The sequence below is a fragment of the Dromiciops gliroides genome, chromosome 4 (genome assembly GCF_019393635.1).
Source record: "Dromiciops gliroides isolate mDroGli1 chromosome 4, mDroGli1.pri, whole genome shotgun sequence".
NCBI lineage: Eukaryota > Metazoa > Chordata > Mammalia > Microbiotheria > Microbiotheriidae > Dromiciops > Dromiciops gliroides.
The window spans coordinates 26,364,429-26,377,054 of NC_057864.1; the positions used below are offsets into that span (position 1 = coordinate 26,364,429).

Sequence of the window (12,626 nt, forward strand, 5' to 3'; positions counted from 1 at the left end):
GGAGATTTCCCTTTTCATCCCCCCTCCACTCTCTCACATATCTTCTCTCTCTCCTTGTCTGACATGCCCACACATCCCCTTCCCCTCACTACCTTAAAAACAAGCTATCATCCTATATTTCTCCACTCTTTTTCAGCTATACTACTCATGAACTCTGTCTACATGCAATGCCTTCATTTCATCTTCCTTCAATTGATTCTAAACCCTTCTAGCTCTCCATTTACCTGATAGACTGCTCAATCCTAGGCTTCCTTGCTGGATCTCCATCTTGGTCATGCCCACTAACCATGGTTATCCCATGGATTTGTTCTAGGCCATTTTTTCCTTCTCCCTCCATTGTATCTCTCTGAGTGATTTCATCAACTCCCATAGCCTCAATTATCATCTCAATGCAAATACTTACCAGAGCTAGATATCTAATCCTAGTCTGTCTCCTGGGCTATACTTTCACATCAACAGCTTCCTTTTCAAAACCACAGACTATGCATTATAGGTATCCCAAATTCAATATGTCTGAAACAGAACTCATTATTTTTTCCCCAATATCCTCCCTGCTTCTCAACTTCCCCATTACTGTCAACAGCACCCCCATTGCCCCAGTCACCCAGACTCACAGCCTCAGTGTCACCCTCAACACTTCACTTACACTCATCCCACATAGTCAATCTGTTGCCAGATCTTGTCATTTCTACTTTCACATCCTTTATACACATTCTCTTCTCCCAATTCACATGGTCACCAATTTAATTCAGGCCTTCATCACATCATGACTAGGTATTGCAATAACCTCCTTATTTGTCAACCTGTCTCAAATTTCAGTGGCCAGTCATTTTTCCAAAGTGTAGGTGTGACCATGTCAACCCTTATTCAATAAACTCCAGTGGCTCCTTATTACCTTCAAGATCCCAAACAAACTTGTCTGTTTGGCATTTAAAGCCCTTCACAGGGGGCAGCTAGGTGGCACTGCCATGGATAAAGTGCCAACCCTAGATTCAGGAGGACCTGAGTTCAAATCCGGTTTCAGACACTTGACACTAGCTGTGTGACCCTGGGCAAGTCACTTAGCCCTCACTGCCCCACCAAAAAAATTAAAAAATAAAAAATAAAAGCTCTTCATAACCTGGTCCCTTTCTACCTTTCCAATTTTCTTATATTTTACATCACTCCAGCCATGCTGACCTAATCGCTGTTCCCCACGTGAGACCCTACATCTCCTAAGTCTGTTGCTTTGTACTGGCTATCCTCCATTCCTGCAATGCTCACCCTTCCTTAACTCTGTCTCTTAGTTTCCCTGGCTTCCTTCAAGACTCAGCTCAAAGCCCAGCTTCAGCAGGAAGCCTCCCACACCCATTGCTAGTGCCTTCTCTGAGATTCCCTTTCATTTATGCTCTATCTCTATGTATGCATACATGTACATATGCATATATGTATTATATAGCCCTAGTTATTTACATATTGTCTCCCTCATTAGAAAGTAAGCTCTATGCTGGTAAGAACAATGTTTTTGTCTTTTTTTGTCCCCAGCATTTAGCACAGGGGCTGACACATCACAAGTGCTTAATCAGTGCTTGGCAGGTTGATTAATGAATTCCTTGTCACTGGAGGTATGATTCAGTTAAAGGGTAGACAAATAAACAGAAGATGCTGGATAAAGTAAGAATTATTGTACACAGCATTTCTGTCCTGAGTTGTCCAAGGGAGGTCCTTCCCGTCTCTGAGAGGCAGAGTGAATTTAAAATCTTATCCTTGAATTAAAGAAAGCAAGTGCCTGAGTACAGAGGAGACATGGCTAGAAAGCAATTCATGGGAATAAGACCTGGAGGTTTCCTGGATTGCAAGCTCCAGATGAGTCATCGATGAGACACAGCAGCCAAGGCAGCTTAGGGGATTTTAGGCTCCATTCATTGAAGTACAGTATCCAGAGTGAGGGAGTTGATAGCCCTTCAATTCTCTGACCTGGTCAGACCACATTTGGCATATTGTGTCCAATTCTGAGAGCTGCAATTTTGAAAGGATCATTAATAAGCTGGAATGTCTAGAAGAGGGCAACCAGGATGGTTTGGGGACTAGAAACTCTGCCATGTCAGAATAAGATGAAAGCATGGGGGATGTTTAGCCTGAAGAAGACTTAAGGCTGGACAGGGTGGGTGTGGGGGAAGGGCATGGTCACTGCTTGCAAGTATCTGAAAGGCTGTCACGTGGAAAAGGGATTTGACTGATTCTGCTTGGCCCCAGAGAACAGAACTCTGAGCAAGGGGGAGGGGAGGGGAATTAGAGAAAAAGAGATTCTTAGCTCAATGTGAAGAAGGGCTTCCCATCCTAGCTTTGATGGGAGAAGATTCTGTAGGGACAAGAGAAAGATTTCATCTGAAGGAGAAAAAGAAAGAGGAGACTTGGACGAATTAGGAAATGGATGAATGGATGGATGAGAACTCATGAAGTGATGACAATGTGCACTGTGCTCAATATTGGCATTATGGAGACAAAAGTGAGGCAGTCCCTGCCTTCTCTGAGGATCTACTAGGGGGAAATGTGGTAGCCAGAGAGGAGTTTGGGTCTGTTGGGTCACTGGGATAGTCAGGGGGAGTTCTAGGGCAGTCATTGCCATGCCCCTTCCATAAGCAGTCTCAATAGGGATTTGATTCCTGCACCCAGGATCAGATCATAGATCTAATGCTTGAAGGGGCCCTAGAAATCATCTAGTCCAACCACTCCATTTTACAGATGGGAAAACTGAGACCCAGAAAGGTGAAATGTTTTGTCCAAGATCAAACATGCCATGACAGAGGCAGGATTTTAACTCAGGTTCACCAATTTCAGATTCAGGGCTCTTTTTCTATTATGCCAGTGTGTATCCTGAGTGAAATGTAGAAATCCAGAAGTGTGAGGGGTGAGGGGAGGAAGCAGAGTTATGTATAGCACAGTGGCCAGGCACATGATTGCAAGCTTCTTGGGTAGGTCTTGGTTTCCTGTGGCCGGATGGAATGTGAATCCTGGGCTGGGCTAGCTAGATAGAGTGGGTTAGGTGCCTTTGCACTCATTAAGTCACTCACCCATCAGGGCAACTCAGCCTCAGGGCAGAGTCCCAACGCAGAGTCAGAGGTAGGGCATGGTCTCTGGAGTTCACGGCCCAGAGGTAGCTGTTCCCACTGGGGTGAAGAGGCTTCAGTGGCAGGGCAGATGGCAAGATGCCCAGATGGGCCCCAGACTCCTGTAGCTGGGTGAGAATTGTGAAAAGGGTCAAACATGGAATTTGGGGAAGGCAAATTTGGGAGGGCTTGAGAAGGCAAAGGAAGATGAGAAGAAGGTAAGACTCAAGCTGATAGGGTGAGGTTTGAGCTAAAGAAGGATATAAGAGCTAGAACTGAAGAAGACAGACTTGAACTCAAGGAGGTGAACCTGACCTTGAGATGAAGGAAAAGAGGAATTCAAGGAAAAGGGTTCAAGCAAAGAGATCTGAGAAGGAGAAAAACAAGATGGAGTTAAAGGAGAAACCCCAAAAAGCAGGCTGCTTACAGAGCATCGTGTTCAGCTCTGGGCACCATATTTGAGGAAAGACATAGACAAGTTGCATGATGTTTAGAATAGGGCACACAGAGTGGGGAGGAGAGTCAAGAACATGCTTTCAAGGAATGTCTGAAAGAGCTGACAATGTTTAGGCTAGAGAAAAGAAGTTCCAAGGGAATGTGGTTGGGAGCTTTAACTACCTGAAGGGTTTTTATAGAAGCAGGATCACACTTGTTTTGCCTGGCACCAGAGGGCAAATCTAGAGTACAAGCTGTAGAGGTATAGCTTAAGCTGGATATCAGGAAAATATCAATGAAAACTAACAGTGAAGTAGACTGCCTCAGGAGATCATGCATTTCTTCTCACCAAAGGTCTGCTAGTGGACACTGAATGACCATAAGTCAAGTATGTTGTAAAAGGAATTCTTGATCAGGGATGAGTTAGACCAGATGGCCTCTGACATCCTTTCCATGACTGAAATTATGGGAATCTGAGAACTCAAGCTGAAGGAGGACTTGAGAAAGGAGGGATGAGCTAAGGCACAGGGAAAAGTGCCTTAAGGAAATGAGGAAGACAAGTCAGCCAAACAAGGTAAGATGCTAATAAGACAAGGGAAAGGAAGTTTGGTGTGGATGTCAAGATGCTAACAAGGTAGAAACATGCTATGGAGGTAAAAAGGTCCAAATACATTGAGGAGTCAGTTAGTCACCAAGCATTTATTGTTTACTATATGCCAAGTCCTGTGCTGAGAGCTGAGGATCCAAAGAAAGGCAAAAAACAGTCTCCACCCTCAAGGAAGTTGCAGTCTAATGGGGGAGATGGCATGTAAATCACTAGGTACATATGGGCTATAAACTGAGTAGATGAAGCTAATACAAAAAAATTCCCCATGGTTTGAAAAAAAATCTCCAGGAGATCTACCAACAAGAAAAATCAAGAACTGGGCATCTCATTCCCAGCAGGTATGGAGAACAAGGTGTAATTTGCAGGGACTGGTAGTTTCATTCCTACCATGGCCAAGTGACTTATCTCTTTGAAGAGGTAGATAGGCATCAAGGTAGGAGAATGTGACGCAGTGGAGAAAGGAAATAAGAATGACTATTGGACACTTGGAGCTCACTAACAGGTATGAGGCTCTTCCTGAAGAGGAAAAAGCTGAACTCTCTGAACTGGAGGGCATCATTCACGTAATGCCCAGCAGCCACCATTCAGAAAGGGTCAGAATTAAAACAGGGGACTAGTAGTTAGTGATTTCCTGCTGAGGGGTACAAGGGCAACTCATTTGTTATCCTAATCACAAGAATAGAGAGATCTGCTTCCTTTCCTTGGCATATATTCAAGATATGAGAGAGAACTTCAGAAAGCTTGTCAGACCAGAGGACTATTATCTCCCATGTCTGGTGATACTTGTTGGCACAAATGATACTTTGAGAAGGAACCTAGAAATCATTGCTAAGAATGATGAAAGCTCAGGCAAGAAATAAGATTTTAGGAGAACAGGTAGTACTTTTATCACTTTTGCTGTGATAGAAGGCAAGGGCTTCAGATGAGAAAGTCAGATTTGAAACATGAACAACTGGTTCAAAATGTGCTGAGGGGATTTGGAATTCTGGACCACAGCCTAAAATACAAAAGTGACAGGCTCCTGGCCAGGGATGAAGTACATCTCCCAGGGACTGATAAGAATCTATTTGCCTGGAGTCTTATAATTCTAATTAAACTGAAAAGGACAGAGGGAGGAGAAAACCTCCATCAAACTAGATACCATCCAGAGTAGCTACAATGTAGCTAAAGAAACAGCAGTAGCACCAGTGATAGGTTTCCCCAAAAAAGGCCAGCCATAAAACCTATAGCCTCAAATATGCAAACAGCATAAAGTGGTATAAAGTATCAATATCATTGGCATCACAGAGACTTGGCTAAGTGGGACTCAACATTAGATCATGGACATATCTTATTATAAGCCAACAGAGAAGCCTTCTGTAGCATTATATATTAAGAAGATCCAATATCACATATATAATATAACATGTAGGCATACATATGTAAATATTAAGAAGGTGTGCTTATGTGGAAATCTAGGAACAGAAAGGGAAAACATGGTAGAGAGTATTTGAGAGAGATCAACTAAGGAAGAAATAGAAATTATATGGTCAGTTGAATATATTATGGACCACCAGTAGAAAAAGGAAATAGCTAAGGTCTTTGGGAAACAGATCATAGATCTGGCATAAAGGCATGAAATAATAAGATGGACACCTTCAATTATCCAGACAGATCTCTGTTGGAGCTCTTTTCTGCCAAAAGCAGAGCAGTTAATAATTCCTTGAGTTAATAAATAATAATTTCATGCTACAAAAGATGGAGAAATCAGTGAAGGAAATGTCTATACTGACTGATTCTCACCAACAAGGGGGAAGTGGTTGCCTGGGTAGAAATGATGGGGACTATGTGGGAGATGGTGAGAAGTGAACACTCCATCTTAGAATGTGAGATATAGATGGAGAAGAAAGCCGGGTAGAGTTGACATGCACATCAATTTTATCATAGGAGAGCAGATGTCAAAGGATTCAAAGAAAGGATGGGTAGGATCCCATAGCTATTTGGGGATCAGTTGGAGGAATTGGGACTGTTTAGCCTGGAGAAGACCCAAGGGGCAATGTATTAGCTCTCTTCAAGTATTTGAAGGGCTCCTGGACAAAGGGAGAATGGATGAGATTTCATTTGCTTGGCCTAAAAAGAACAATATTGCAAAGGATAAAGTTTAAATGTAATGACAGGAAAATCTTTAAAAAGTGGAATGAGCCCCATGAGGTGAAGATCCTCCTCCCTGGAGTTGGGGATGACCATTTGGTGATGATATCAAAAGGTTTCATGCTTTAGATACAGGTTAGTTTTAGTGAGTCCTGAGGTCCATTTCCAATTATAAAAGCTTGTGAAGCTTCATAGGGTCTACATTTCAGGTCACAATGGGTTGCAAGGTCCAGTTTATGCATCCCCTTGATTGGGATTGGAATTTGAAAGCCATCTACTGTCAAGAAGAAAAAAAATATGACCATCCCTATCCCAGAGAGTCATTTTAATCATTGAGAACCTGGAAGGATGAGGACCTAAATCAACCTTTTAAAAATCTAGTATCATTGGAGAAGCACTTAGAAGACTCTGTTAATCTTCCAAATTATCTCCACCATTCAGATGCTGCCATGTTTTAAATTTCACTTTTAACCAGTCATTCCTTTTTCTCTCCCTTAGGATCCCCTTGTCAAATTCAAACAATGAAATGACCACGTGAGACCTATAAGGATACATAAGGCTTTGCGTGTGAAGGAGGATGGGAAATTCTGTACAGGAACAGAAGAGGCAGGTAAGGCTCTGTAACAGTCAAAATTGTCCAACCTACAATGGGCTGCCTGAAGAGGGGCAGGGTCTTTTTCATAAGGAGCATTCGAGAGTGTTTGGATCCCATTTCAATCTTCACATCTGCCACACCTACCTGTCCCCTTCTTTATAGTCACACAGCCACAACTTCAGTTCAGGTTCCCCAGAACCTCTCACCTGGATTGTTGCAACAGCTTCCTATTTGGTCTCCCTGCCTCAAGTCTCTCCCCACTCCCTATGTACTGCTGACAAAGTAATTTTTCCTCCAGTGTAGATCTGACCCTATCACTCTCATAATCAATTCTATTCCCTATAGAATAAAACATAAGCTCTTCTGTTTAGCTTTAAAGCTCAAACTATTACCAGTCTATCTTATCAGACTCATGACTTTATCCCCTTGTTTCCCTTTGAGATGGAATTCTTTGAGAAAGGGGTCTATACTTGATGTCTCCACTTCCTCTTCTCTCACATAACCTGCAAGCTGCTTTCTGAGCTCATTATTAAACTGAAAATGACCTCTCTGAGGTTAACAGTGTTCCCTTAATTGCTAAATTTCATGGCCTTTTCTCAGTCCTCATCCTTCTTGGCTTCTCTACAGCCTTTGAGGCTGACAATTGCCTTCTCTCTAGGCTTTTGTGACAATACTCACCCAAGGTTTTCTTCAAACTGGATGTCCCGTAGACATCTCAAATTCATCATGGCCAAGATAGAAGTCATTATCTTTCCCTCTAAACCCTTCCCTCTTCCCAGCTTCTTTATTACTACTGAGACTATCCTCCCAGGCACCTAGGCTTGCATCTTCAGTGTCATCCTCACCTCCTTCCTTGTAGTCACCCCCACATACCTGATCCATTGCCAAGTCTTTTCCTTTCTACATTCACACTATCTCTCATGTTCATCTTGCCTCCACTCACACAACCACTACCCTAATTCAGACCCTTATCAGGGCTAGTACAGTAGCCTTCTAACTGTTTTTCTTGCTTCCAAGTCTCTCCCTCCTAAAATCCACCCTCCAGGAAGCTACTAAAGTGACTTTTCCTAAAGCATTGATCTGATCATGTCACCCCCTCCCTGTTACTCAATAAACTCCAGTGGCTCCCTATTATCTCCAGGAGGAAATGTAAAGTCTTCTATTTGGCATTTAAAGTCTTTCCTAGCTTTCCAGTATTCTTACCCTTACACTTCCCCTCCATGTATTCTGTCATCCCAATACACTGACCTCATTGCTATTCCTCACCCAGGACACTTCATTTCCAACCTCTGCCTTTGTGCTGGCTATCTTCCATGCCTCTAATGCTCTTCCCCATTACTTCCTCCTCTTAACTTCCCTGGTCTCCTTCAAGACTCAGCTCAAAGCTGTTATCTTCTGAGATTCACTTCCATTTACAACATCTATATCTCGGATGTACTTAGTTACATGTTGTCTCTTTCATTACAATGAGAACTCCTTGAAGGCAGGGAATAAATGCCGGGTTGGTTGGCTGGGGATATCATGGTGGGGATTCTTTTCCAGGATGGGTTGGACTGGATTCCTAGCTCTAGGGCTGGAGGGAACTCTGGAGGCCTTCTCCTCCAGTCCTCTCATTTACAGATGAAAACACAGACCCACTGAGGGGGTAGTGACTTCCCCAAGGTTATATAGGTAGTGTAATGGCAATGCCAGGATTTGAACCCAGATCCCACGAATCCCAAACCAGCTTCCTTTCTTCTCTATTCCACTGCTTCCCTAGATGATCTCTGAGTTTGCTTCTAACCTGGAGATGCTTTGAGCCTCTCAAACAGGAGGAAAAGCAAAGAGAAGCAATACAGGGTAGGGCACTAGACCAACTCTGCCCCCTTCAGGATTCTGCCCAGGACTGGGGTAACTGGCCTCCAGCAAAGCAGGCAAGAATAGAGTACAGCATCTAGCATGGCACTGCACGGCAAGGCATCAGCTTCTTTTCTCACTCATTCTAGCTCTCCTTTTTTTCTGCATCCCCAGCACCTAGCACATAGTAGGCACTTGAAAGAATGAATGGACGAAAGAAAAATCACTGACAAAGCACCTACTTTGTGTCAGGCACTGTGTTAGGCCCTTGGCATCTAAAGCCCAAAGACAAACAGTCCCTGTCTTCTTGAAGCTTACACTGTAGACAGAGGTGAGGAGGGGATGGAGTCAAGACTTGGGGATAGGGGACACAACCCTTGCAAAGACACAGAGGTGGATGATGAGATGCTCTGAGCAAGGAATGTCAAGACAGCCCCATTCTAGTACCAAAGGTAGTTTTGAGCTGGTTGGAATAAATGTTGAAACCAATTTAATTAAATTGCATTGAATTGACTTATCATAACATCTTGGAAGGACCACTCATTCTGGCTGACCAAGGTTCAGGTTTGCCATTAATTTGCTGTGTGACCTTAAGCAATTCACCACCCCTCTGGACCTCAGTTTCTATCTCTGTCAAACTGAGAAGGCTGAGAGAGATCGTGTCTAGGGTCCCTTCACACTTCTCTATTTTGTCATGTCATTGCTCTTTTTTAGAGAGGGAAGGACCTTTAGAAGTCACCGAGTCCTGGAAGTTGAGAGTTAGAAGGGATTTTGGTGGCCGTTTAGACTGATGATGGGATATGTTATGGTGGAAGAGGAATCCCCACCAAGACATATCCAAGCAGTGGCCATCAGATAGCACACTCCACTTGGGGACAGCTCTATTCAGGAGTTCTTCCTGCCTCAAGCTTTTGTTTCTGCCTTCTGGAGCTCCTGGGAACACATCTAACCCTTCCTCCGTACAACCTCCCTTCATAAGCCATAATGGCTTCCCAGCCTTTTCTTCAAGCTAAGCGTGCCATGTTCCTTCAACTTGCTCTCATATCACATGATCTTAAGACACTTCCACACCCTGGTAGCCCTCTAGCATCTCAATGTCCTGCAACAGTGGTGTTCAGAACTGAACACAATGCTCCAAATGTGGTATGTGACCAGGGAGGGGACAGTGGGAGATCACCTCCTTATTTGGGGAAGCTACGCCCTTCTTAAAATAGCCCCGAATGCCCTCTCATCCGACCCCCTGATTGGACAGCTGGAGAGTCAAGGAGGTTACTTGCCTTGCCCAAAGTCCCATAGAAATGTCAGAGATGGGAGTTGGAGGTGGCCTTTTCCACCCTGCCTCTGCCAGGAGGCTAGTTTTCTGTATTTCCTTTGTATATATTTCCTATTTATTTATGCACACAAGCTCCTTGAAAGCAGGCACTAGGTGGTTTTTGCCAATGAGCCATCTGCTAACAGAAGGTGCTCCTGAGTCCATAAGTCTGGGCTCTCTCCAACCTTAGATGATTCTACTTTTAATGACTGGAAGACATGATCTCTCCCCACATCCCACGAGTCCAGTAGAATGTAAGCTTCGAGGGGCAGCTAGGTGGTGCAGTAGATAAAGCACCAGCCCTGGATTCAGGAGGACCTGAGTTCAAATCCAGCCTCAGACACTTGACACTTACTAGATGTGTGACCCTGGGCAAGTCACTTAACCCCCATTGCCCCGCGAAAAGAAAAGAAAAGAATGTAAGCTTCATGAGGGTAGAGAATGTCTGGTTTTGTCTTGTGTGCTCGGCACCGAGCAAACTGCCTGGTACATTGCTTGTCAAGCTATATTGATTTAAACCAGATTGGGTTAGACGGTCACGCAGCCTATCAAGCATCCAAGCCAGGATTCTAAGGCCAAGTTCCTCCTGACTCCAAGCCCAGCCCTCCTTCCACTACATCTGGGGGATTAGACTTGTTCCGCTGGGCCCCAGAGCAATGAAGTTGCTGAGGCTGATTTAGGCGGGATATCAGGAAAGACTTCCTACCACAGAGCTGTCTCCACGTGGCCCCGGCTGCCTGCCCCCTCAGACAGCACAGCAGGCCCTCTGACAGAGGCTAGATGACCTGTAGTTCTCCAGGTGTAGGACCCAGCCCAGACTAACTGGCCTTGAAGGATCTATCTAGCCTGGAATGTCTGTAACACGGGGAGAGCAGCACTAGCTCCTTGTTGGTGTCTCAGAGGAGCACTCACCACATTCCCACCTGCTGCCAGGGCCCTGGCTGCCCAGTGGGAGCCCATTTGCACCCAGGACAGTCGGTGAGGTTTTTCCTATTGTACCAAAGAGAGAAGAAAAGGACTGCCCCAGTCAGCCAGCTCAATTCATGCCGGAGTTGGTCTTCTGGCTTCTAAGGCAGTGATCTGCCCACTAACGTGGAGACGCAGCCTTGGCACAAAAGGGTGTCCCTCTTCATTCTCCCAGTAACCCAGTGATCTGGAGAGGTGGTGCAGGAAGCAGCACTTTCATTTGACAGATACAGAAACTGAGGTTCGGAGAGGAGGCAGCCCCTAGCCCCGCCCAGGGGGCTAAGGCTGGGACCGAGTGAGGCCTGCGGGGCCTCTCCTTTACATCCTCTGTCTCTGAACCCCTCGGAAACTCCGGGGGTGGGAATGGGGCTGAGGCCCTTCCCGGGGCGGGGGCGTGCCACGTAGACTCCGCTGCTGCTGGCCGGCCAAGGGAGGCCGGTGGGAGAGGGCCGGGCAGTTAGCGGAGGAGAGTTCAGGAGGCCAGCACTCTGAGCTGCTCTACCGCTTTGGGGGGGAAATCCGAGCCGGATTCCAGCCGCTCGAGAGGCGCGCCCATCCCCCCTCCTCCGCCCCCTCCAAACACTCCCCCCCCCCAAACTCTAGTCCCCTCCGTCCTGTCTCGATCTTGTGGCTGGGCCCGAGTCCTACGGAGCCATGCCCCTGCCGCAGAGCCAGCCTGGGCCCCTCGGAGTTGGGGCCTGAAGCCAGGGGCCAAGGAGTGTACGGAGTGTGGAGGGGTTGGGGTGGGGGTGGGGGCGGATGGTGAATGCTCCGGTGCCCCACGCACTTACCGAGCCGCGGTACTTCTCCAGGGACACCCACTTGCCCCTGATATTGACCACCTTGAAGTTGTAGAAGTCACTCTCCTTGGGCCCCGGACTGGCCGGGGAGGCCAGGAAGAGGAGGAGGAGGAGGGGGGCGAGGGGGAGGGGGCGGCAAGGAGTCTGGCGGCCGAGCATGGCTCAATTCGGGGCGCTGCAACAGGGAGGGCTGGCGGGCCGGGCCGGGCCGGGTAGGAGGAGGAGGAGGAGCGCAGGAGGCGGCGGCTCGGGCTGGGCTGCGTGGCGCTGCCCCCCCCCCATCCCCCAGCGCTCGGGGCGCCTGCGGGGCCCATGCACCAAGTTCGAGTCCAAGGGCAGTGAAAGGGGAGTCCCTACCCTGGGCTGGCCAGGACAAAGAGCCGCAGGTTGCTCGTAGACTTGGAGGTGCTGTCAAATCTCATTTTACAGAGGAGGAAACTGAGGCCCAGGGAGGCAGAGGGACTCGCCTGAAGTCATCTTGCTAAATTATAAAGTTGGGTTTAAATCCAGTTCATTGGATCGTGAGAATTTCGAAAGGAACTGTAAGGGATCCGAGAGGCCAGACACCCACAAAGGAGAACTAACCTGTCCAGGATTATACAGAGTAAATGGCAAAACTGATGGAAACTCTAATCCCTTGAATCTGAATTTTTCCCAGGTATCCCACTACTAGGAAACCTAGTAATGCCACTGACCTGTGGCTGGTGGAATGCATAGTGAATTTCCTCCAAACAGCCATTATATCTGGTGGTGCCTCTCCACACTGGGGCCCATAGCATTCCCTCCCTCCATCCATCCATCCCGCTGTGGCTCAAGGGCTTCAACCATTGTCCGAAGGTGGTAGCCATGGTGTATG

The 12,626-nt window shown here is 46.5% G+C and overlaps 1 protein-coding gene across 1 annotated transcript in view; it reads right to left on the minus strand.

The window, feature by feature from the left end:
- GPX7 (glutathione peroxidase 7) overlaps nt 1-11,972 on the minus strand; it is a 47,043-nt gene extending 35,071 nt beyond the window's left edge. Inside the window, exon 1 of the mRNA XM_043963571.1 lies at nt 11,762-11,972. Within this exon, the coding sequence (XP_043819506.1) occupies nt 11,762-11,929 (168 nt within the window). The 5' untranslated portion in view covers nt 11,930-11,972. The remainder of the gene's footprint in view (nt 1-11,761) is intronic.
- Between the last annotated feature and the right edge of the window lie 654 nt (nt 11,973-12,626).